This window comes from Protopterus annectens, chromosome 2.part2 (genome assembly GCF_019279795.1).
Source record: "Protopterus annectens isolate FY-2018-M chromosome 2.part2, PAN1.0, whole genome shotgun sequence".
NCBI classification, from domain to species: Eukaryota; Metazoa; Chordata; order Ceratodontiformes; family Protopteridae; genus Protopterus; species Protopterus annectens.
Genome location: NC_056730.1, coordinates 575,756,886 through 575,784,005, shown reverse-complemented (window position 1 = coordinate 575,784,005; position 27,120 = coordinate 575,756,886). Strand labels below are relative to the sequence as shown.

The following is a 27,120-nucleotide window of genomic DNA, read 5'->3' as shown; positions in this document are numbered from 1 at the left end:
GAAGTAAAGGGCAATACCAAAGGGATCAGGCTGATTAGGTTTGGAAATGACTGCAAGCTATGAGCAGTCATTGAATTCCCAAATGACTTAGCCATAGTTCAGGAAGGTTTGTCCTAAACAACTAACTGGTGCCAGAATCATGGACTGAAACTAACTGCCACAAATGGATTACTGTATCCTTTGGGAAGCCATCTACCCCAGGGAAGTACCACATTAACAATATGCCCCTACGAATTGATGTAGTTGTTTGAAATTTGGGAACATATGTGGACAGTGATCTAACATTTGACCAGCATGTGTCCACTGTCACAAGAAAGTCCTTCTATGTTGCACAGCATATAAAGAAAGGGATTGCATCTATATCTAAAGATGTCATTGTCCCCTTTACTCAGCCGTCATTAGGCCAGCCATTGAGTATATTGCCCTCTTTGGCATATATCTGTCCTGACACATGCAACAACTGGAACACCCACAGAGATACCTTACTAAAATGATACAAGGCCTAAACAACACATCATACATGGACCCACTCACAGCTCTGTTACTATAATCGGTATCCTACGGACTGCTAAGAGGTGACCTGTGTCTGGCATACAAGGCATCCTCTGACCCAATACTGAAGGAGATACTGCATATCAACAAGTCAAATGGCTTCAGAAATAGTCAGTCTAGGGATCTCTTCTGCAGTACCAACAAGAATGGTTTGGTGGGACAGGTACAGTTAACAGAGGTTACCACTGCTCTGGAACATACTTCCATCCACATAAAACAAAGCACATTCCTGTCCATATTCAAGTGCAACTTGGATCTATAGATTGGAAACAGCAAATTTACCCCAGGACTGCCCCCTGTACTACTAATGGGCAGAAGCAGCTCCTAAATGCCTTCTCCCATGCATGGGTCTCTTCTTATCTCTGGTATCATCCCAGTTATCTTTATTAGGGGTCATATATCATAATTATGTATATATATATAGATATATATATATATATATATATATATATATATATATATATACATATATATATATATTATATATATATATATATATATATATATATATATATACACACATATATATATATATATATATATATATATATATATATATATATATATATATACACACATCTACTTCATATGTTCGACACTTCAAAATGCTGAATTTCATATGGACGAGACCATATGATCGACATTTGAAATGTCGAACATATGAAATACAAAAGTAAAAAACAACAAACACTTACCTAAACACTGCTAGCGGGGGGCAAGCCACCCTGCACCACCCACATCCCCCGTAACTTAAATATACCAATTCCGGGGGTTGGGAGGGTGGTCTAATGGTTAAGGTATTTGCCTTACAAACACAAAGTGCAGGGTTTGAGTCTCACAAGAGATAATTGGCTAGGCTTAAAATGGCTCACAAAGGCAGTTAGCTTAGTACTAATCTATGAACCTATGAACCGAGATTGCACTACAGTGCAGAAATGGAAATCTTTCCATTCTGCACTGTACAGAGATGCTGGTTCTGCATTGTCGGCATTTCAAATGTCAATCATATGGTCTCGGCCATATGAAATTCGGCGTTTTGAAGTGTCGGCAATGTGAAGTGTGGTCCTACATTTTAATGCTGAGCATATATTTAATATGGAAATCCTTTTTTATGTTTGAAATATCAGTGAGTTAAACCATAGGGGCCCAGTATGGAGCTATGCAGAAAGTACGTTTGTTTGATGGGCGTCATCACAAATGTAGATGATCAAATCCTAGGATCATTCCTGCATTGCTTTTATAAACAGGATATGGCCAGAGATGAACATTACTCTTGTGGTCATTGTTTAAAAATGAGTCCCATGTCACCAAGGTGGGATGTAAGGATACCGCCAATGCCATGTCCATCATTAGGAAATCTGGCAGTAACGGAAAGCATAGTCTTTGCCATCTTGAATTCTTCCTAGGGAGCAAAGAGTTGCCAACAAATATTTTTGTATATTCTGGCCCCCAGATTATACCAGAAGAAGGAGGACTGCAGCTTATTTGAAATGCCCCTGTCAAGCAAAAAGAAGCATCTCACATTATGTTCCAAAATACTCCATAATGTGAATTATGTATGATCTCCAAATGGAAATGGACAGAAATTTTGACTTTTCATTGGAAAAAAAATTGAAAACATGGATTTTTTTTCCTACAGAGTTGGAAAGAGGAATTATGGTTCCTATTTACAAAAATGTAACAGAAGTGATCCTATTAAGTATCACCCAATTATTGGTTATATCATTATAAGATCTGCTTTAAAAATAAATCACACAAAAAGTACATTTTTGTTTTCCAGGAAAAATAAGAAACAAGGTAGCTGGATTTCTTTTGGCAGCTATACAACTGAACAATTAAAGGTTTATAAAATGTCAAGGTTGATGTTCTCTGCAAGCACAACATGGGAAGGTAGATGCAGAGTATCTTAACACAGGGATAGAAAGGCAACACAAACAATTTATTGATTTGATAAAAAGTACGAAGATATAATCTATTTTAATTTCAGCACTTAAAGCAAAAGTAAAACACTTACTTATGCACGGGAATGAGCGCTGAGGTACTGAGAATCATATTTTATTTTACAGAAAATTATATAAGTTGTTGAGGAGAACCTTTTCTCTATGTAATTAATTTCTTTCAGTTTATGTAAAGAACAATTTTTAGTTCATTAATAAGAAGGTAGTTGCTAACATTGCTATATTTGCAAACTGGTTTGAGGTAAAACATGCACAACTAAACTATTAAAAGTTGCAACACATAAAACCAGGGTCTTCTGATGTATCACTTAACAGAATGTACTTCAACTAGCCATCCTCTTTGGTAGAATCTGCTTGGATAATGGCCTGCAACTGCTCTTTAGGTATGAAACAGACAAACAATTGATGAGATGGGCTGAAGTCTTTATTCCTATTACTAGAGCATCCGAGCTGCCTGTGCACATCCATGTAGGATATCAAGCAATCAAGGATACTGTCCCTTTTACTTGTCACACACGAATAACGGACTGGTCTTTTTGAGATCCCTTGTCCTTAGAAAAAAACTGTAGAGCTTCCCGTACATTATCAACTGCATCTCTGAGATCCTTTTAGCTAAAGTAATAGCCACTAGGAGCAGAGGTTCCAGGACAGATAACTGACAACAGTTGAATGTCAGTTTCAAAAGGTGTGAATATAAAATCTTCAGTTATGCAGTTAAAGTCCTGTGCTCCAGATATGGACCCTGTGTAGTTTTCATGGATGACACATGCCCTCTAGGAACAGTTTTTTTAGCAAAGTGAGAGTAGAAGACCTTTTTGTTTATACTTCTTTAGTAACACTTACGGTTCTAGTGATATAAACAGTTTTTAACTGTGAGGATACCACTTGATTTTGCCAAAAGGCTTAGGATGCAACCAGTGGATGTTAAAGAGTACAGACATACAGATCTCCACTGGAAATAATAAATTAAGAATAATTTAATATAGTGATTGATTTTGTACACTAAGTCTCAGAACAATTTAAATAAAAGTGGCATTTTAGCATAGTTTTATTTTATTAAGTGATATATTTTGTTAAATATTTTTTCATAATGCGTTGTTCACATTTTTATATTATTCAGTAATGCCAGGATATTTCATGTACAGAGAAGGTATGCTATCCATGATATGAAGTTTCTTGAGTAAATGGAAGCTATTATTGATGGGGTGGGAGTTTCTTGAGTAAATGGAAGCCATTATTGATGGGGTGGGTGTGGGAGTTTCTTGAGTAAATGGAAGCCATTACTGATGGGGTGGGGGTGAGAGTTTCTTGAGTAAATGGAAGCCATTACCGATGGGGTGGGGGGTGGGAGTTTCTTGTGTAAATGGAAGCCATTACTGATGGGGTGGGGGTGGGAGTTATGTTGTACATGTTGGTGATCGGCTACAAGAATCCGGACTATCTATTCCCCTGCCCAGAGTTCATTGCTAGTGGCCAAGAGAAATTAATGCCAAAATGACGTAGATAATGTGCATTTGAGAAGGTAATATAAAGCACATTATATTGCATAGTCTTCATGTTGTTGTTGTCTCTTTCCCTCAGTTATTATGCTGCAGGTGTAAATGTCGCTTTCTCCTTTTCTCTGTACTCACTCTCATACAGGTTACTGAGAGACGTTCTATGTGTAGCATATAAGGTGTCCTCATATCTAGTTAAGCTGGATCTTTTGCACATCTGCAAGGCAAATAACACCAGAAACACTAGTTCCAAGGACCTGAACTTTGTCTGCGACATAAACAGAATCTGCTGGAGTGACCGATATACATCTCAAAGAATATTCACGCTATGGAATAAGCTCCCCATCAGTGTGAAGCGGAGTTCATCCTTGGCCCTATTCAAAAGAAACCGTGATCATTGGATGGGAAATCACAAATTCACCCCAGTCTGGTCCCCATGTATCTGACATACAGAGGTAAACAGTAATTAAATTAATCAAATTAATCCCCAACTAACATACCACCCAAATAACCCTACATCTTTACTAACTTACCTCACCATGTAGGCGTCCAAATAACTCAGGGACAAACTAGGTTGGGTTGCATGACTAGGCTTGTAAAGGAATGTTCGACTACCGAAAATACCAAGGATACACAGAGCTGGAGACCAAAGGTTTAACAATCCAAAAACAAGAACAAGACAAGTAGACCGAGGTTTCGTCCCGCTGTAATGTAGGGCTTCTTCAGAACTTTTTTTTAAAAAATTCACAACCCCTTTTATATACAATCCCACTAATTAACCAATTAACTAATTTAAACAATTATTAAACACACAAATCAAAATTTTAAAACCACTAACATTAAACACATTCAACATATAAATAAATAAATAAATAAATACAGTCAATAAATGTCACAATGACTAGAAAAATATAAAACTACCATATGTAAAATATATGTTTATTGTTGACATTGTCATATATTTATCCCAAAGTGTGTTTTCGTTTTAAAATTGCAGCTATGGTTATACTTTTGTTTATACCGGGAAAACAAGCAGCATTCAGACACAATTGCCACTGGAGTTCAGCTATGTCCAGATGGACATCCAGTACCCTACCCTGTCCATCTTTAACAATTTGCTGTATAATACAAAATTTAAAACCAAGACCCTGACATTGAGCTGTATGCCTAGCTAATGCATTAGTCAACCTAGCATTTTTTTATATCCGACAAATGTTAGTGTCCCCTATCTCCTACCTATATCTGCCTACATGTCTTCCAGATATAAAATGCCAGACACTGCTGGCATTTTGCCAAATACACTACATTATGAGACGAACAACTGTAATGCCCTTGAATCAAAATATTACATTCATTCAATTTCATGCTATTCCCTGTGGTCATAAAATACTTACAAATGTTACACCTACCACATTTAACATTTCCGGTAGGCCTATTATTAAATAAATAAAATTCTGGGTTCCCCATTTCTAATATATTCTTAAAAGCCCTGTCCTTCCTAAAACACATCTGGGATTCTTCCCCATTCTTTCCTCTACATTCTTATCAATTTGTAACAAACCTCGATTTTTAATGACCACTTGGGTAACTCAATCTGCATCTTGGTTATACGTAGTTACAAAAATCAACCTGTCATGAAATTCTTGTTGCTGATGGTTACAATTTGTATCTTCTCTTTATTCACAGGGAATCCCATTAAAGATGGCCTTATGTACACCATCATTTCTCTTTCTTATGATTTCCTCTCCTACGTCCTTGCATAAATCAGGGGGATATCCTCTCTTAATAAACATACCCAAAATGAATTCCATCTCCCTTATAAAATCCTGATTGTTGCTAACCATCTGGGCAGCCCTCACCATCTGTCCTTTAACAATAGATTTCTTTTGATGGTGAGGGTGCCAACTATTGTAATCTAAATAGGAATTAGAAAAGGTTGGTTTCCTATAAATAGCAGATGTCAACACCAATACATTTTTATCAATTTTTAGTTGGACATCCAAATAGGAAATTTCACCCCCACTATACTCATATGTGAAAGTTAAAAAACTTGCTGTTTACTTAATATATTTGAATAATTTTCCTAGAATATTTTCATCTCCTTCCCATACAATGAAAATATCATCCAAAAACCGTGTGTAGTGCTTAATATGAGGACCAAATACACTTGAAAAAATATACTCCTGCTTCCAATATGCCATTATATAATTTGCATATATGGGGTCACAGGCTGCCCCCATAGCTACTCCAGTTGTTTGCTTGTAGTAATGTCCTTCAAAAAACAGGAAATTGTTAACCAAAATAGCTTCCATTAATAAAATGAAAACGTTTATCTGGTCCTGGCCATATAACTTGGTCTTAACTAGTTGATATTCTTACCAAAATAATCCCTCCTGATGGGGTATCATTATAAACAAATTACAAACATCTATCGTAACTAACTTCGCAACTTCAGTAATCTTAACCCCATTTAACTTCCTTAAAAAATGCCAGAAATCCTTAGTGATATATGAAAAAGTTCTTAAATCTTTTTGCAAATGATAATCTAAAAATTTACTGATGAAACAAGTCTTACTATGTTTTCCATCAACAATGGGTCTAAACTTCAAGTTACTTAACCACTTATGTATTCTTGGTATACCAAAAATATTACTTATCACAGGGTAATCATTTTTAAGTAGTTATGAGTACATTCATTTATCTGGCTTTGATATAACATATCATCAAGCATTAAATCTAGCTTGCGGTATGCTATGTAAATTTAATTTATGCTTACTTCAGTGTATGTGTCCTCCAATAGCATTGCAGTCATGCTGCTAATATAATACGTGTCCTCCAATAGCATTGCAGTCATGCTGTTAATATAATACGTGTCCTCCAATAGCGTTGCGGTCATGCTGTTAATATGATCATTTTTATCCATTACTACTACACCAGTGCCTTTATCAGGCTTCATCACACGAGTATCTTTATTATGGGCTAAATCAAACAGCAATTGTTTTTTCTCCAAAGTCATATTAATATCATTATCATCTTTAACATTTTTTGTTTTTTTTCTTGTACCCTTCCCGAATATCAGTTTCACATATTCTTTCATACATTCCAACCAAATTATTATAAGGGGGGGGGTTAAACTTACTTGGCTTATTTAATTCGCTTTACTGCTTTAATGCCTCTTCATTGAAACACATTTTAAGGTTCATTTTTCGCGTAAACAACCTTAGGACTATTAAAGGTTTTACAAGATTCCCCAGTCTACTAGGCATGAAAGTAAGCCCTTTAGATAATAAATCAGCATGACCAATATCAACATCTTTCTTAGAATAGTTATAAACTTTATAATCACCATTACTATTTAAAATAATAATAGGTTCATTAGAAATTTTTGTTGTGTCGGTCAAGGCATTAATAGCTTCAGTCAATGCATCAATGTCCGGACTAGTATCACATATTGTTTCAATACCTTGGTCGGTTTGGACATTAAAGGCTCCCCCATTATTCATTTTCATATTTTCAATATTTTGAAATTCATCACCATGCTCCATAATATTTTTCAATTCCCCACAGTCTTTGCCACTTACTTTTTTTTAAAATTTAACATTTTTTAAATTTTGATTTGTGTGTTTAATAATTGTTTAAATTAATTGGTGGGAATGTATATAAAAGGGGTGGTGAATTTAAAAAAAAAAGTTAGTTCTGAAGAAGTCCTACATTACAGCGGGACAAAACCTCAGTCAACTTGTCTTGTTCTTGTTTTTGGATTATTAAACCTTTGGTCTCCAGTTCTGTGTATCCTTGTTATTTTCGATAGGCTTGTAAAGGCCCTGGTGGTCATTAGCCTAGTATGAATTTATGAACCTATGTAAAATGGGAGGAAACACAGTGTACGCGTTAGTGATAAGAATGTAGAGATGTATGTGCGTACCACATGGGTTCACCAGTTGTGCTCAGGAACAGTAAATACACTAATAAGAGACATGTACAGCAGCTGTGGACTGCATATATTCATTAAAATGATTCTGTAAGCTGGGGCAAAAATTCATCAGATTGAATGGTTTTGATAGGCATTATTTTGAAGGTTGCTTACCGTTGTACTACTGGCAGCCTTCCGGAAGCTTTCAGAGTGTGTATGTACACGCTACCTGATGACTCCACCATGCTGATTAATGTACCACTTTGTGGAAACCAGCTTCTGATATTTTCCACGAAGAAAGAGTTATAACACTATGACTTATCTGGCCAGAATGATAATCTGTTCAAAATTCTCTACTGAAGCAAGAGTCAGATGTTTGTCTGTAACTCAAGCTGTAGGGTACAAAAGGGAGCAGAAAACTGAGAGTTTATGGGAAATAATGTTTCGTGGCATGTGAAAAACTGGAGAAAGACCAGCAATCAGCACAGCTGAAATACACTTTACTGAACTTATAGCTTAACAAATTTAGTGTTTTCGCCAAGACAATGCTTTGGCCTCATCACAAAGCACAAGAGTTAGCTAATACAGTAAAGAATTCATGGCATAGTGTTTTTCCCACAGAAATGAAAACACTTTTTGGTGGTCAACCACAAGTGGTATTTGCAATGGGACAAAATATGAAAGGTTTATTAGAAAGTGTACAAAATAGTATGAAGGGCCACTTTAGATTGCGTATGCATAAGTGTGGTTCTGGAAAATGTGCATATTTATTAACGATGGACCTTATATTACAGATGTCCATTTTAACAAATGTATCCCGTGTATTGAAAGGATTGACTGTAACACTAGGACACAGTTTATATAGCTAAGTGTTTGTCGTGTCAGGCATTCTACATGGAGAAAACACACAGACGTTTGAAAGACAGTATTGGGAAACATGTTAGAGATGTAAAAAAATAAGAAAGACAAGAATGTAATTTACTTACAATCAAAGGTTTGTGCTGCATTTAAAAATGTCTTTTTTCGTAATAGATAGTGTGGTTGTTTCTATTAGAGCTGCTAAATGTCTTTTTTCGTAATAGATAGGGTGGTTGTTTCTGTTAGAGGTGCTAAATATCTTTTTTTGTAATAGATAGGGTGGTTGTTTCTGTTAGAGGTGCTAAATGTCTTTTTCCGTAATAGATAGGGTGGTTGTTTCTGTTAGAGGTGCTAAATGTCTTTTTTCGTAATAGATAGGGTGGTTGTTTCTGTTAGAGGTGCTAAATATCTTTTTTTGTAATAAATAGGATGGTTGTTTATGTTAGAAGTGCTAAATGTCTTTTTTCGTAATAGATAGGGTGGTTGTTTCTGTTAGAGGTGCTAAATGCCTTTTTTCATAATAGATAGGGTAGTTGTTTCTGTTAGAGGTGCTAAATGTCTTTTTTTCATAATAGTTAAGATGGTTGTTTCTGTTAGAGGTGTTAAATGCCTTTTTTTCGTAATAGATAGGGTGGTTGTTTCTGTTAGAGGTGCTAAATGTATTTTTTCATAATAGAGAGTGTGGTTGTTTCTGTTAGAGGTGCTAAATATCTTTTTTTTGTAATAGAGAGGGTGGTTGTTTCTATTAGAGGTGCTAAATGTCTTTTTTTGTAATAGGGTGGTTGTTTCTATTAGAGGTGCTAAATGTCTTTTTTTGTAGATAGGGTGGTTGTTTCTGTTAGAGGTTCTAAATGTCTTTTTTTTGTAATAGCTAGGATAGTTGTTTCTGTTAGAGGTGCTAAATGTCTTTTTTTCAAAATAGATAGGGTGGTTGTTTCTGTTAGAGGTGCTAAATGTCTTTTTTTTGTAATAGCTAGGATAGTTGTTTCTGTTAGAGGTGCTAAATGTCTTTTTTTCAAAATAGATAGGGTGGTTGTTTCTGTTAGAGGTGCTAAATGTCTTTTTTCGTAATAGATAGTGTGGTTGTTTCTATTAGAGCTGCTAAATGTCTTTTTCCGTAATAGATAGGGTGGTTGTTTCTGTTAGAGGTTCTAAATGTCTTTTTACATAATAGATAGGGTGGCTGTTTCTGTTAGAGGTGCTAAATATCTTTTTTTGTAATAGATAGGGTGGTTGTTTCTGTTAGAGGTGCTAAATGTCTTTTTCCGTAATAGATAGGGTGGTTGTTTCTGTTAGAGGTGCTAAATGTCTTTTTTCGTAATAGATAGGGTGGTTGTTTCTGTTAGAGGTGCTAAATATCTTTTTTTGTAATAAATAGGATGGTTGTTTCTGTTAGAAGTGCTAAATGTCTTTTTTCGTAATAGATAGGGTGGTTGTTTCTGTTAGAGGTGCTACATGCCTTTTTCCATAATAGATAGGGTGGCTGTTTCTGTTAGAGGTGCTAAATATCTTTTTTTGTAATAGATAGGGTGGTTGTTTCTGTTAGAGGTGCTAAATGTCTTTTTCCGTAATAGATAGGGTGGTTGTTTCTGTTAGAGGTGCTAAATGTCTTTTTTCGTAATAGATAGGGTGGTTGTTTCTGTTAGAGGTGCTAAATATCTTTTTTTGTAATAAATAGGATGGTTGTTTCTGTTAGAAGTGCTAAATGTCTTTTTTCGTAATAGATAGGGTGGTTGTTTCTGTTAGAGGTGCTAAATGCCTTTTTTTCATAATAGATAGGGTAGTTGTTTCTGTTAGAGGTGCTAAATGTCTTTTTTCATAATAGTTAAGATGGTTGTTTCTGTTAGAGGTGTTAAATGCCTTTTTTCGTAATAGATAGGGTGGTTGTTTCTGTTAGAGGTGCTAAATGTATTTTTCATAATAGAGAGTGTGGTTGTTTCTGTTAGAGGTGCTAAATATCTTTTTTTTGTAATAGAGAGGGTGGTTGTTTCTATTAGAGGTGCTAAATGTCTTTTTTTGTAATAGGGTGGTTGTTTCTATTAGAGGTGCTAAATGTCTTTTTTTTGTAGATAGGGTGGTTGTTTCTGTTAGAGGTTCTAAATGTCTTTTTTTGTAATAGCTAGGATAGTTGTTTCTGTTAGAGGTGCTAAATGTCTTTTTTTCAAAATAGATAGGGTGGTTGTTTCTGTTAGAGGTGCTAAATGTCTTTTTTTTGTAATAGCTAGGATAGTTGTTTCTGTTAGAGGTGCTAAATGTCTTTTTTTCAAAATAGATAGGGTGGTTGTTTCTGTTAGAGGTGCTAAATGTCTTTTTTCGTAATAGATAGTGTGGTTGTTTCTATTAGAGCTGCTAAATGTCTTTTTCCGTAATAGATAGGGTGGTTGTTTCTGTTAGAGGTTCTAAATGTCTTTTTACATAATAGATAGGGTGGTTGTTTCTGTTAGAGGTGCTAAATATCTTTTTTTCATAATAGATAGGGTGGTTGTTTCTGTTAGAAGTGCTAAATGTCTTTTTTTGTAATAGATAGAGTGGTTGTTTCTGTTAGAGTTTCTAAATGTTTTTTTCATAATAGATAGGGTGGTTGTTTCTGTTAGAGGTGCTAAATGTCTTTTTACATAATAGATAGGGTGGTTGTTTCTGTTAGAGGTGCTAAATATCTTTTTTTCATAATAGATAGGGTGGTTGTTTCTGTTAGAAGTGCTAAATGTCTTTTTTTGTAATAGATAGAGTGGTTGTTTCTGTTAGAGTTTCTAAATGTTTTTTTCATAATAGATAGGGTGGTTGTTTCTGTTAGAGGTGCTAAATGTCTTTTTACATAATAGATAGGGTGGTTGTTTCTACTAGAGGTACTAAATGTCTTTTTACATAATAGATAGGGTGGTTGTTTCTGTTAGAGGTGCTAAATATCTTTTTTTCATAATAGATAGGGTGGTTGTTTCTGTTAGAAGTGCTAAATGTCTTTTTTTGTAATAGATAGAGTGGTTGTTTCTGTTAGAGTTTCTAAATGTTTTTTTCATAATAGATAGGGTGGTTGTTTCTGTTAGAGGTGCTAAATGTCTTTTTCGTAATAGAATGGGTGGTTGTTTCTGTTAGAGGTGCTAAATGTGTTTTCTTCATAATAGATAGGGTGGTTGTTTCTGTTAGAGGTGCTAAATGTCTTTTTTTCATAATAGAGAGGATGGTTGTTTCTGTTAGAGCTGCTAAATGTCTTTTTCCGTAATAGATAGGGTGGCTGTTTCTGTTAGAGGTGCTAAATGTCTTTTTTTGAAATAGATAGGGTGGTTGTTTCTGTTAGAAGTGCTAAATGTCTTTTTTTGTAATAGATAGGGTGGTTGTTTCTGTTAGAGGTGCTAAATGCTTTTTTTCATAATAGATAGGGTAGTTGTTTCTGTTAGAGGTGCTAAATGTCTTTTTTCATAATAGTTAAGATGGTTGTTTCTGTTAGAGGTGTTAAATGCCTTTTTTTTGTAATAGATAGGGTGGTTGTTTCTATTAGAGGTGCTAAATGCCTTTTTTCATAATAGATAGGGTAGTTGTTTCTGTTGGAGGTGCTAAATGCCTTTTTTCGTAATAGATAGGGTGGTTGTTTCTGTTAGAAGTGCTAAATGTCTTTTTTCGTAATAGATAGGGTGGTTGTTTCTGTTAGAGGTGCTACATGCCTTTTTCCATAATAGATAGGGTGGCTGTTTCTATTAGAGGTGCTAAATGTCTTTTTTTGTAATAGATAGGGTGGTTGTTTCTGTTAGAAGTGCTAAATGTCTGTTTTTGTAATAGATAGGGTGGTTGTTTCTCTTAGAGGTGCTGCTAAATGCCTTTTTTCGTAATAGATAGGGTAGTTGTTTCTGTTAGAGGTGCTAAATGTCTTTTTTTCATAATAGTTAAGATGGTTGTTTCTGTTATAGGTGTTAAATGCCTTTTTTCGTAATAGATAGGGTGGTTATTTCTGTTAGAGGTGCTAAATGTATTTTTTCATAATAGAGAGTGTGGTTGTTTCTGTTAGAGGTGCTAAATGTCTTTTTTTTTGTAATAGATAGGGTGGTTATTTCTGTTAGAGGTGCTAAATGTATTTTTTTCATAATAGAGAGTGTGGTTGTTTCTGTTAGAGGTTCTAAATGTCTTTTTTTGTAATAGCTAGGATAGTTGTTTCTGTTAGAGGTGCTAAATGTCTTTTTTTCAAAATAGATAGAGTGGTTGTTTCTGTTAGGGGTGCTAAATGTCTTTTTTCGTAATAGATAGTGTGGTTGTTTCTATTAGAGCTGCTAAATGTCTTTTTCCGTAATAGATAGGGTGGTTGTTTCTGTTAGAGGTTCTAAATGTCTTTTTACATAATAGATAGCGTGGTTGTTTCTGTTAGAGGTGCTAAATATCTTTTTTTGTAATAGATAGGGTGGTTGTTTCTGTTAGAAGTGCTAAATGTCTTTTTTCATAATAGATAGGGTGGTTGTTTCTGTTAGAGGTGCTAAATGTCTTTTTTTCGTAATAGAGTAATTGTTTCTGTTAGAGGTGCTAAATGTCTTTTTTCGTAATAGATAGGGTGGTTGTTTCTGTTAGAGGTGCTAAATGCCTTTTTTCGTAATAGATAGGGTAGTTGTTTCTGTTAGAGGTGCTAAATGTCTTTTTTTCATAATAGTTAAGATGGTTGTTTCTGTTAGAGGTGTTAAATGCTTTTTTTTCATAATAGATAGGGTGGTTGTTTCTGTTGGAGGTGCTAAATGTATTTTTTCATAATAGAGAGTGTGGTTGTTTCTGTTAGAGGTGCTAAATGTCTTTTTTTTGTAATGGATAGGGTGGTTGTTTCTATTAGAGGTGCTAAATGTCTTTTTTTTGTAATAAGGTGGTTGTTTCTATTAGAGGTGCTAAATGTCTTTTTTTTGTAGATAGGGTGGTTGTTTCTGTTAGAGGTTCTAAATGTCTTTTTTCATAATAGATAGGGTGGCTGTTTCTCTTAGAGGTGCTAAATATCTTTTTTTGTAATAGATAGGGTGGTTGTTTCTGTTAGAAGTGCTAAATGTCTTTTTTCGTAATAGATAGGGTGGTTGTTTCTACTAGAGGTGCTAAATGTCTTTTTTCGTAATAGATAGGGTGGTTGTTTCTGTTAGAGGTGCTAAATGTATTTTTTCATAACAGATAGGGTGGTTGTTTCTGTTAGAGGTGCTAGATGTCTTTTTTTGTAATAGATAGGGTGGTTGTTTCTATTAGAGGTGCTAAATGTCTTTTTTTTTTAGATAGGGTGGTTGTTTCTGTTAGAAGTGCTAAATGTCATTTTTCATAATAGGGTGGTTGTTTCTGTTAGAGGTGCTAAATATCTTTTTTTCATAATAGATAGGGTGGTTGTTTCTACTAGAGGTTCTAAATGTCTTTTTTCGTAATAGAGAGGGTGGTTCTTTCTGTTAGAGGTGCTAAATGTCTTTTTTTTGTAGATAGGGTGGTTGTTTCTGTTAGAGGTTCTAAATGTCTTTTTTATGTAATAGATAGGGTGTTTTTTTCTGTTAGAAGTGCTAAATGTCTTTCTTCGTAATAGGGTGGTTGTTTCTGTTAGAGGTGCTAAATATCTTTTTTTCATAATAGATAGGGTGGTTGTTTCTCTTAGAGGTGCTAAATGCCTTTTTTCATAATAGATAGGGTGGTTGTTTCTGTTAGAGGTGCTAAATGCCTTTTTTCATAACAGATAGGGTGGTTACTTCTGTTAGAGGTGCTAAATGCCTTTTTTCGTAATAGAGAGGGTGGTTGTTTCTGTTAGAGGTGCTAAATGTGTTTTTTTCATAATAGTTAAGATGGTTGTTTCTGTTAGAGGTGTTAAATGTCTTTTTTTCATAACAGATAGGGTGGTTGTTTCTGTTAGAGGTGCTAAATGTCTTTTTTCGTAATAGATAGTGTGATTGTTTCTATTAGAGCTACTAAATGTCTTTTTTCATAATAGATAGGGTTGTTGTTTCTGTTAGAGGTTCTAAATGTCTTTTTTTCATAATAGAGAGGGTGGTTGTTTCTGTTAGAAGTGCTAAATGTCTTTTTTTGTAATAGGGTGGTTGTTTCTGTTAGAGGTGCTAAATGTCTTTTTTGTAATAGAGAGGGTGGTTGTTTCTGTTAGAGGTGCTAAATGTCTTTTTTCATAATAGATAGGGTGGTTGTTTCTATTAGAGGTGCTAAATGTCTTTTTTGTAATAGAGAGGGTGGTTGTTTCTGTTAGAGGTGCTAAATGTCTTTTTTTCGTAATAGAGTAATTGTTTCTGTTAGAGGTGCTAAATGTCTTTTTTCGTAATAGATAGGGTGGTTGTTTCTGTTAGAGGTGCTAAATGCCTTTTTTCATAATAGATAGGGTAGTTGTTTCTGTTAGAGGTGCTAAATGTCTTTTTTTCATAATAGTTAAGATGGTTGTTTCTGTTAGAGGTGTTAAATGCCTTTTTTTCGTAATAGATAGGGTGGTTGTTTCTGTTAGAGGTGCTAAATGCCTTTTTTCATAACAGATAGGGTGGTTGTTTCTGTTAGAAGTGCTAAATGTCTTTTTTTGTAATAGAGAGGGTGGTTGTTTCTGTTAGAGGTGCTAAATGCCTTTTTGTGTAATAGAGAGGGTGGTTGTTTCTGTTAGAGGTGCTAAATGTCTTTTTTTCATAATAGATATGGTGGTTGTTTCTGTTAGAGGTGCTAAATGCATTTTTCGTAATAGATAGGGTGGTTGTTTCTGTTAGAGGTGCTAAATGCATTTTTTCATATTAGAGAGGGTGGTTGTTTCTGTTAGAGGTGCTAAATGTCTTTTTTTCGTAATAGATAGGGTGGTTGTTTCTGTTAGAAGTGCTAAATGTCTTTTTTTCGTAATAGATAGGGTGGTTGTTTCTGTTAGAGGTTTTAAATGTCTTTTTTCATAATAGATAGGGTGGTTGTCTCTGTTAGAGGTGCTAAATGCCTTTTTTCGTATTAGAGAGGGTGGTTGTTTCTGTTAGAGGTGCTAAATGTCTTTTTTTGTAATAGATGGGGTGGTTGTTTCTGTTAGAAGTGCTAAATATCTTTTTTTCATAGTAGATAGGGTGGTTGTTTCTGTTGGAGGTGCTAAATGCCTTTTTTCATAATATATAGGGTAGTTGTTTCTGTTAGAGGTGCTAAATGTCTTTTTTTTGTAATAGCTAGGATAGTTGTTTCTGTTAGAGGTGCTAAATGTCTTTTTTTCAGAATAGATAGGGTGGTTGTTTCTGTTAGAGGTGCTAAATGTCTTTTTTCGTAATAGATAGTGTGGTTGTTTCTATTAGCGCTGCTAAATGTCTTTTTTCATAATAGATAGGGTTGTTGTTTCTGTTAGAGGTTTTAAATGTCTTTTTTTTCATAATAGGGTGGTTGTTTCTGTTAGAAGTGCTAAATGTCTTTTTTCGTAATAGGGTGGTTGTTTCTGTTAGAGGTGCTAAATATCTTTTTTCGTAATAGGGTGGTTGTTTCTGTTAGAGGTGCTGATACTGATACTCATCTATATTATACGGAGGTTTTAAGACAATTTAAACTGAATGCTAATGAAAAACCTGGTTTAAATTAAATTATTTCAATCTACCCGATTTTAAAAATTGGATCTAACATCATATGAAAGGAAAGGGTTTTGTTTGTATTTATTCTTATTTGTATTTCTTGTATCTTTTATTTTATAAAAATGCTTTAATTCTATTTGGAATTGAATTAATCTAATTTAATTAACCTTGTATATATGTTTTTTCAGAGGGTGTGTTTTATATTGTTTTATTGGTGGATGGTGTGATATCAGTATAGTTGGAGGGATATTTAAACTTGATTAATGGGTAACTGTTTAATTCAGATGAAGCCAAAGCATGGTCTTGGTGAAAGCACTAAGTTTGTTATGCTATAAGTCTATTAAAGAGTATTTTAGCTGTGCCGACTGTTTGCCTTTCTCAGGTTTTTTCATTTTGTTTTAAGTATTTGGTTAGTTGTTGGTTACTAGTTTCCTGGTGTGTATCTTTAGCGGAGGGGTACACCACTGGCTTCTGAAATTAGAGGTCCCAGGCACATGCTGCACAAATTAGAAATGTGGACAAATTGCATATTGCATCCTGCAGCGTTAATGAATACATCACTCCAAAGCAGAAAGTAGGAAGAGAAAAACCTTGTTTGCCTAACTGTAGCCCAGTTCAACCCCTCCCTACGTCTACAGAGCCCATGGATACTGTCCTTGGTCCTTAGTGAAACGTGATCATGCCAGTGGTACACAAATGGGTACAGTCTTCAGTGAATGAAGCATTTGTCACATTCAGTATGTGTGTCCTCTTCATGTATCAGTCTAGCCACAGATGCTGGCACTAGGTGGGTAGGGAGCCGTGATTAGTGATGCAACACCTAAAATGATACAGTTTGAATGCTTCTAGGTACAATATCAGGATGAATCAGCATTACCCTCGGATGGCACAGTGGTGAAGCAGTTAGCATTGTCCCCTCACAGCAAGCGGTACTCCAGTTTGATTCTCGGCTGGGATGCCTTCTGTGTTGAGTCTGCATGTCCTCTGTGCATTTGCGTGGGCTTCCTCCAGGTGCTCTGGTTTCCTCCCACATTCCAAAGACATGCGTCTGGAGCATTTCGCCCCAGGCCTCCACTGAAAATGGGCTCTGTCCCAGTCAGACTTTCCTGGTAAACAAATGTTAAATAAATAAATAAATAACTAAATAAATAAATAAATAAAATAGCCTGCCAAATGGATTGTGCATCCAGACTACATTTGAAGCTACAGGAAGACTGTGGTAACACTGAAATTTGATCAGAGGACTTTGGGCTACCAATACTTAACAAACGTGAAAGCTAACACAGAATCTTCCACAGCAAAAGTCCAAGCAGATCAAATCCACTATGTCTAGTTTAATGACATATGGCTTTACAACTGAAACCATGGACTAAAACACTAGGGTGTTCCTTACAATATGCGCAAAAGGATAAATCACTTTGTTATTGTTGACTAGAGAATTAAAAAAAGTCACCAAGTTTCTGCCACCAGTCTGTGTTTATTCTGTCAAGTTTGAGTTTATTCTGTCTATCAGGTCTCTCCTTTAACCTGATGGTGAAATAAGAGCTGGTACATTTCAGAGCAGCAAAATTTCAAAGTAAGCTCATGTGGAAGAAGCATCACCATGTGTCTGTCACACAACTGGGCTGTTCAGAATTAACAAGTAAGTCAATGACAGTAATCAGCATTTCAGACAAAGCACTCTAGAGCTGTGAATGTCTCACTAATTCACAGAAATGGCATTACTCACGCAGGCAGCATTTATCCACATGAAAGGACTTCCTGGAGATCATTAGGAGTATAAATAGATTTGTTGGTGGGTTCTATAGATGCCTGTATGGTATATGATGGAGATTACCACAAGACATAAGGAACAAAGATAAAAAACATGCTTTGAATATAAGAACAAGGATTGGCTCCAAAGCTGCTCAAAGTGCAGGAGGGATAACCTGATTTGAGGGTATTTATTTCATTCTTCTTAGCACCATATAGCCAGTGTGGGAAGGACCCATAGACACTGTTTTATATACTTAGAGAAAATATTCGAACCCCCCCTTCACCTTACCCCTTCAGCCGATGTATTCAACCCTCTCATAAATGTGTAGAATGACGTGGAGTTTTTGTAACATGTTTATATGCTACTGATATGCAGAATTTCAGTTATTTAGAATTAGCATCCCATGAGTAGATGTTTTTTACTCGATCAAAAAACAAATCCCCCATTTCTTACCCTATCCCTATGCTCTCTGTGAATTCTCTTAACTTTCTCATACATTAGTAATCACGTTTTACTAACTATACCTTCAACTGTCCATAAATCAGTCTAAACCATATGTCCATAGAAATGTATGTGTTTCTGATCTGTAAATTCGTAATTATTAATTTTCACTCATTCCTTCTCCAATTATTAGCTTAACCTAATTAAGGAATACAAGGGGATCTGAATCCTGTTATGGCACTCAGTGGCAGAAAACAAATTCTCGAGAATCCTTCATCCACTTGCAATACTTAAATAATTTTCTGTTTTCTTTATATGATGTTATGATTGCTGCAGAATGCTTTCTATTGTTTGCTTTACATGTTACTGTGGAGAAAAATGAGAGTGGATTAGACTAACGATGTGCTTATCACAATAAAGTTGAATAAAGAGGTGGGAGTGAAACACAGTAAATAAAACAGAAAAGTAATGACAGCCACCCCTGGTTGCTTCTGTGTTTCAAGCGGTTTTCTTACCTGTACTATCCAGTAGAATGTTTCTTGGGTTCAAATCTCGGCATATAATGCCTTGCTGGTGAAGGCTTTCCAATGCTAGGACCATTTCTGCAGCCCAGTAACAAATCTGATCCTCTGTGAATCCTCCTGGAACAAGACGTCCTTTTTCATTCTTTTGAGGTCGAGATGAGGACACCATACACCAGCCATCAACTTCAATGTGCATGTTGTCCTCAGGTGAGCCCAATACCTTGTCAGAGTTTGAAGAGATTAGGGAGTCCCCATTGTCTGGACAATGATTCTTGTTCTTGCTTTGGACAACCACTGATGTTTCTTTATGTAAAGAGCTGTGGGGACCCCCAGCACCAGTATTCAGTTTACTCTGTGCCTGGTAAGTCGGCTGTAGATGAGTAATGCAACATGGCTGGCCTGTGTGGCTAAGGTCACTTACTGCTGGTGTCCTAAGGTCTGATTGCTCTATTCCTGAGGCACTGTCTGTAGTATTCCTTGCCATACTGCAAGATCCACTACTCAGAATCAAGTCTGACTTCCCAAAGTCCTTCCTGGTTTGAATATTATGCATTGCTTCAAGTGGGTTAACAGTGATTTCATAATCATCTCTTAAGTTATTATAACCTATAGGGGCTGTGACCATGTCCAGTGATTTTTCACATCTATTGTGTTCCATTAGCATCTTGCTTGGGCCAACTGATCCATCTTGGTTGCCATGGTCCCACAAACTAGGCTGCTGCTTAAATACATCACTGCATTTACTGGCAGACAAAAAAACATGTGAACTCAAGCTCCTCTTATTTTCTGGAGCACTTGTACATCCTGTTCTCAAATGGCTATCCTGCCTTAAACCTTCATTGGCAGATACAGCTAATGTATGACAGTAGCCCTTGTCACCACAGACAATGCCATCTAAGCTGGTTACAAATGAGGTACTTGTGTCACTGCAGAATGTGCTACATTCACTGCCTGATGGGCAAGTAACATTGTCCTGAGAAAAAGACTGGTTGCTGCTGCTGTTGTGAGGCTTTATTTGGTCTGCAGCAGTTCTGTATACCTGGTCAACTGAGTGGCTGGAATGTGTACAGGCAGGGAAGTTAGAGTTTGCAATGCTCGTCTCATTCCTGCAGCCGTGGGACTTCTCTTGTTCCTCTCCAAGCAGCTGTAGGGAGGGGCTGGTGTAACTGGTCTTCAGCTGTGTGTTCCTGCAATGAAAACTGGAGCATTCTGGGTAATCCTTAACTCTCAGTGAGTGGCATTTTCGTAGCAGAGGCCAAAGCTTTCCTCCTGGGTATGAGTAAAAAAAAAAATAGGGTTCATTCAAACCGTGATAATATATTTAATAGCATTTAACACAATATAGGGTCAGAGATGAACTACTTCTAACTAAACAATAAAACTATATACAGTATATTAAAAGCATGTTAGGGCCAGATTCCAAACGTTGCTCTCAGCGTACGTCTGTCCTGATTCTGAAAGACCTGCTCTCAGTGTAAGGCCTGTCTATAAACAGGCTTACTATGGGGACCAGATTTCAAAACAGCTGCTCTTAGCCTGCTCTTTGTGTAAGTGGTCAATTAAACTGTGAGCGAGTCTTTTGGAACTGGGACCATATAATTACAACAGTTTGGTATATTACAGAAGTATATTACATTCGTCTAGTGATATTCTCTTTTACCACTGGATATTATGTTCCAACTTATCAAAAAGTCTATCTAGTTTAGTCCAGAGGTTATAATTAATTATCACAGGTATAGTTCCTATTATAATGCTGTTAATATTTTTTATTGTGAGCTACTGTAGATAATTTAATAAATTTTCAGAATGATGGATAAATATTTTTTTCCAGTTTCTTAAATTATTTTCCTTTCTCTCAGCAAATGTCATCATACAAGATGGCATTGAGCTTTCCGAACACAAGATGATATTGGAGTAGTATATAATACCAGGCAGCTTCAGATTTAAAATCTGTCCATAAAGAGTAGGGGAACAATTCAAATTTGTTTCAAAATTCAAATAATATTGACCAGTCAATGAGCATATTGTCTTATTTATAATGGTGATGGGCAGGTTGACAGACGAGATCAGACAGGAGTCCCCGTGAACTATGATGTTTGCAGATGACATTATGATCTGTAGTGAGAGTAGGGAACAGGTGGAGGAGACCCTGGAGAGGTGGAGATATGCTCTAGAGAGAAGAGGAATGAAGGTCAGCAGGACTAAGACAGAATATATGTGTGTGAATAAGAGGAAGGATAGAGGAATGGTGAGGATGCAAGGAGTGGAGGTGGTGAAGGTGGATGAGTTTAAGTACTTGGGATCAACAGTTCAGAGTAATGGTGAGTGTGGAAGAGAGGTGAAGAAGAGAGTACAGGCAGGATGGAGTGGGTGGAGAAGAGTGTCAGGAGTAATTTGTGACAGACGAGTATCAGTAAGAGTGAAAGGGAAGGTCTACAAGAGGGTACTGAAACCCATCCACCTTCGTCATCTCTACTCCTTGCATCCTCACCATTTCTCTATCCTCCCCCTCATTCACACACATATATTTTGTCTTAGTCCTGCTGACCTTCATTCCTCTTCTCTCTAGAGCATATCTCCATCTCTCCAGGGTCTCCTCCACCTGTTCCCTACTCTCACTACAAATCAATGTCATCTGCAAACATCATAGTCCATGGGGCCTCCTGTCTGATCTCATCTGTCAACCTGTCCATCACCATTGCAAATAAGAAAGGGCTCATAGCTGATCCTTGATGTAATCCCACCTCCACCTTAAACACATCCATCACTCCCACCGCAGACCTCATGGTATAAAAACAAATTGGAAATTACTAGAGACAGCAAGTTATATTTAACAAAGTCACCTAGCTTTGTAAACACAGCCTTGTTCAATACTGACAATGTAAGATATCAGCAAAGTGTTCTTTTGATTCTATTCCACAAGTCATTTGAAATGTAAGATGTAAGATATCAGTGAAGTGTTGTTTTGACCCTATGCCATGTGACGCTTGAGATGTAAGATGTAAGATATCAGTGAAGTGTTGTTTGATTCTATGCCAGAATCCTATGCCACGAGATGCTTGAGATGCAAGATAGACTGAGGAGGGTAACTCACAAGCTGATACCGACATGTATTACTACCAGAGTAAGAAAGCCAGCGTAATCTGTTTATTGTTCTCACTCATGATATGCTGAGTCAGTGACTCTCTCTTACGACATTAGGTAACCCATGCAAAGACTCAGCATACATTTGGAAAACTAGTTTAGATTATGTTCAGAATTAGCATTTATCTTCTCTAATGTTAAATTATCTGCCATGTCCTAGAAGGTAGAAAGATGCCCAGCTAAACAAAAGTGCATCTTTACAGACTTTGTGCACAAGGATCTATGCCCACTACACTTAAGTGATTTAATGCAAGACACCTTAGCCTCTTGGGTTAAAGTCAGATGTTATGATAATGTTAATTATTTACTAACTTTACAATATACATTTCTTCCTTGAACTTTATAACATGTTTTGCTTTTAATACGACTTTTTTTCCAGTCACCATTAGTCTTATAGCATCCTTCTCTGTAGTACGATCTTTTAACTGATTGAGTCTGGCTGCGTACTTGAGTCAGGAGGGTTTGCACCTGCTTCACTGACACTTGCTCTGGTGGTGCTTCTTCTGATCCCCAAACCTACCCTCAATTCCCATCCACCCCCTCTTACTCTATATTTATACTAACTGTACCCTCCTCTTCTCGATTTCTACCAATCACCACATATCTTACACACTCAACTAGCACCACATATAGCCAATCCTGTTATTTGCAAACCTCTCCCACCATCCCATACAGCCAATCCTAAGCCACCTCATACTTTTCCTAAACCTGCAGCTACTCATACTCCCTCCTACTTTATTATCTGACTCATTTATTTCTGAATCATTGCACTAACAACGTTACAGCTTTTCTTACCCCCACGCTTTCTTACCTGTACCACTACCCCATAAATCACTGTCTTCTGTCAATACACTATATTCTAGATTTTATTTATTTGACATTTGTTGACTGGGAAAGTCTGATGGAGCTGGCACCCTTTTTCAGTGGCGGCCCGGGAGAAAAGCTCTATAGAATAAATAATTATGCAGTGTTACAATTTATAGTCATTAAAGATTTAAATTAAAAAAATATTTTACAATGTGCATCAATATAGGAATTCAAGGTTTATACAACAGAAATCAACAGAGAGAGAAAGAAGATTTACACACAACTAGAGGAAGAACATAATTAGAGTTAAATTCACACAAGCAAGCAAATATAAAGATGTGATATAAGGTACAAAAGATGAGGTTGAATGAGGATAGATGCATTTTGCTGTGGCAGGTTGGGTATAATTCAGCACTGTGCATGTTATTTTAAGATGTTAGGGAGACGTTAACAATAAATCATAGTAATAATGAGGGTAGAAGGAAGGCTGTAGCAGAGAAAGGAGAAATGGTGGTAAGCTTTATATATGATTTAGGGAGGGTGGTTTGCACTATTCTTAGCACAGTGATAATTTCAGGAATTAAGCAGATGTTGTTTTAAAGGACTTGTTGAAATTCTTGTATGTGAGGTAAGTTTCTGATGAACAGGGGCAGTTTGTTCCAGGATAGGGCTAGTGTTTAGGTATAGAATGTTTCACCTATGGATTTTCTGGGCTTGTAGATTTGCAGCAGTTGTTGGTTTGAGCTTCTGAGGGTTCTAGAACAAGTATAGAGTGTGATGAGTGGGGTGATGGAAGGGTAGGCAGAGGGTCTGTTTAGAACTGAATAAATGAAAGGGAGCTGGGAGAAGGAGAGTAGATGTGGGAACTCGAGCCAGTTTATATGTTTGAGGCATTGTCAATGATGAGTCTTTGACGGGGTGATTTGCAGCAAATCTTGATACTTTGTTATACGTGGATTCAAGTTTGGTTAGGAGAGAGGCTTGTAGGTTCGTTAGCATTTGTGAGCTATACAGAAGACTAGGGAGGAGGGAGGCACGGGCAAGTGTAAGTCTATAGTCGTTAGTGAGAAATTTGTTATTTCTATAAAGTCAGCCAAGATTTTGATGTGTTTTCTTTACGCAATGATGGACATGGAGTTTTAATTTGAGTTGGTCATCTATGGTGACTCAGAGGAGTTTGGTATACGTTTCTACATGAATGACAGTGTTATCCAGGGATGTAATGGAGAAAGTAGGTTTAAGGTGTGTGAGCGATTTAGGTAAGAATAGAAGAAGCTTTGTCTTATTGGGATTTAGGATGAGTTGGTTATTGGAGAGCCATTTTTCAATAGAGTTAAAGGAGTTTTGGGTGAGGGCATGAAGGTCTGAGAGGGAGTCTGAGGTAGAGATAACTGTTGAGTCATCCATGTATTGTATAAGAGAGGAGTAGGGAGAGGCAGAATGTAAGTGATTTGTGAAGATATTAAATAGTAAGGGATCAAGAAATGACCCTTGTAGAAAGCCTGTTTTCATGGGGAGAAAGGAAGATGCAGAGGACAGCCATTTAACTGATTGTTGTCTGTTCATGAGATAACTAGAGAACCAGGAAAGTATTAGAAGGTTGAGGCCAGAGAGTTTGATAAGAAACATATGGTGAGAGATGGTTTTGAATGCTTTGGAGAAGTCCAGAAAGAGACATGATGTGATTTTGTTATTATCTCTAGCACGGGAGATTGAGTTAATGAAGGAGATGAGAGTGGTGGTAGTGCTCTGGTTGGCACGGAAACCAGGTTGTGTATTTGTAAGTAGGTTTTCTTTGAGTAAGTAGGCCATGCGTTGCTTATGCATATGCAACTCTCATTTGCATCTGCTATACTACTTTACATATATCATTGTTTTATACTCATTACACCATCCCCTAAACCTACCACACCTTATTGTATAAATATCACAGTTACATTTTTTTATACCATCTATACAAACTGATGTACTGAGCATGCTCACTGGCTTACTTTTCTTTGCATCGTCTATACATTATAATGATGATCTGTCTGAGTAGGCTGGCTAGTTAATCCTCCTCATGTCATCTGTACATTATAATAATGATCTCACGTCAGCATGTGTAGGCACACTTCCCACAGCAGGCAGTAAGTCAGCATGCATAGGTCTCCTCCCTTCATCAGGTAGCATGTCAGAATGTGTAGGCATACTTCCCACAGGCTGCACTCAGTGGTGCATTAAACAACCACTACACAGAGGGGGGAAACTTCAGATGGATGGCAGGCTATTCCTTCAGACCTGAAACTGGGCCTGCTCCCCAGTAGAGTAGCTGGGTCAACCAGCGCCATGTGCCGGTACTAGTGCCCCTCTCCCTCAGCTCTTCAAGTGAAGAACAAAAAAAAAAAAGAGGATGGGCTTGACAGTACTAAAACTGTGCCTCCCCACTCTCCCCCAGCTCCTGCCCCTAACCCTCCTTATACCCATTTAAGAAAATAAATAAATAAATAAAATAAAATAAAATAAAATAAATAAATAAATAAATAAATAAATAAAACATACGTTGTTTCATGTGTGAGACTGCAGTATAGTATGGGCTGGGAATTTTCCCTTTCCCCATTGTAGTGCAATCAAGAAGTTGGTTTATATAAGTACCAGGGGTATGTGTTAGGGGGAGAGGCTGTTTTAAATGAATTTTCCAGTTCAATGTTTTTAAGTTCTATTAGATCAATGCAGTTACAAACACATTTGTCTGAGTACTTTCTACTAAATGTTTTCTGATTTGAGGACTTACAGTAGAGGTAGAATCATACACATATATACGGACATACGTACACACACACACACACACACACACACACACACATATATATATATATATATATATATATATATATATATATATATATATATATATATGATCACACATGAATACCACTCAAATGGCACAGATGGACACTATCGTACCATTGTCATTATATGCCCATAAGGTATGACTTCATATCACCTGAAAAGAAGAATATCACACAAAGCTGTATATTTTGTTCATTGATGGACACTGTGGGAGAGCAGGCCCCTCCACCCATGTTAACGAAGACATGCTGAGGGACTGCCTTCTCTAAAACTGCTGCTTTACTCTTTTCCTGACATATGCCAGGGAGGAGCATCTACCCTGCTGCATGTCATGGCTGTTATAACAAAGCTCAGACTACATAATGAAAAAAAATAATGCCGTCTGTATGCATAAGCTGATATATTCTAAATTTCATTACTAAAGTACTGGGAAAGTATTACTTTTTCTCAATGAGTTATGCTCCAGCTGTTAGCACAAGTTGATGTCCTGTTACTGTTGGACCATTACAATAAATTAGATCCAAGACACCTGTTCTTTGTAACAGGCTATAAAATGTTCCTTTCAGTGAGTTTATGCAACATACACCTTACCTGGGACATACTCCAGATGAAGGAAGATGGCATCTTCGCTAACATAATACCGCAGCAACCGCACCATGTATGGCACTCCCTGAGGAATGATGGTCTGCTGGTTCCGTGTCTCCACATTTGATTTGCAGAGGCTCTTCAATGAAAAAAGAAAGTAAAATAACACAGTTTTCATATACCTTGTATAACAACAGGGAAGTGATATGCAAATTAATGAAATATACTAGCAATATGAGGAAAATGTGAAACTTTGGGATTCATGTTCTTTGCATGCACATATAGCAAAGGCTGAGCCAAATGGTGGTGATGACACATCCATAATGGAGGAGACCTTGTCAGTTAATTAATCAGACTGAGGTATGCAGGCCTGATAACAAAACAGGAAACACATCTATGGCTTTTTTTATTCTTAAATTTATATTGTCATATATACATAATATGTAACATCTCCCTTTTATTAAAAAGATGGCCCTGTATTACTATAAGCACTATGTACTCACATGACAATTATGCCGATAAAGGTATCCTTATGAATAGAACTAGTCATGGGAGCATTTTACAGAAACCCATTAATTTAACTTTAATCATTTAACTGAGAATACATACAGTCTTGATATCAGTGTGGTTTCTCATTTAGGCTGCCATAGTCAGTACTGATGGTACTGACAGCCCTCTTAAAGTTCTGCACTGCTCTTCTAGAAGCATAATGGGAGGTACGCTGGTGTGGGTCACAAGACAGTGGACCT

General features: G+C 36.5%; 1 protein-coding gene across 2 annotated transcripts in view; it reads right to left on the bottom strand.

Annotated features, from left to right (window-relative positions):
- RPS6KL1 (ribosomal protein S6 kinase like 1) overlaps window positions 1-27,120 on the bottom strand; it is a 491,164-nt gene that overhangs the window by 196,451 nt on the left and 267,593 nt on the right. For both annotated transcript variants that reach the window (XM_044064031.1, XM_044064032.1), the window contains exons 7-8: window positions 26,378-26,510; window positions 18,998-20,275 (exon numbers count right to left, since the gene is read on the bottom strand). In XM_044064031.1, coding sequence (XP_043919966.1) covers window positions 18,998-20,275; window positions 26,378-26,510 — 1,411 coding nt within the window. The remainder of the gene's footprint in view (window positions 1-18,997; window positions 20,276-26,377; window positions 26,511-27,120) is intronic.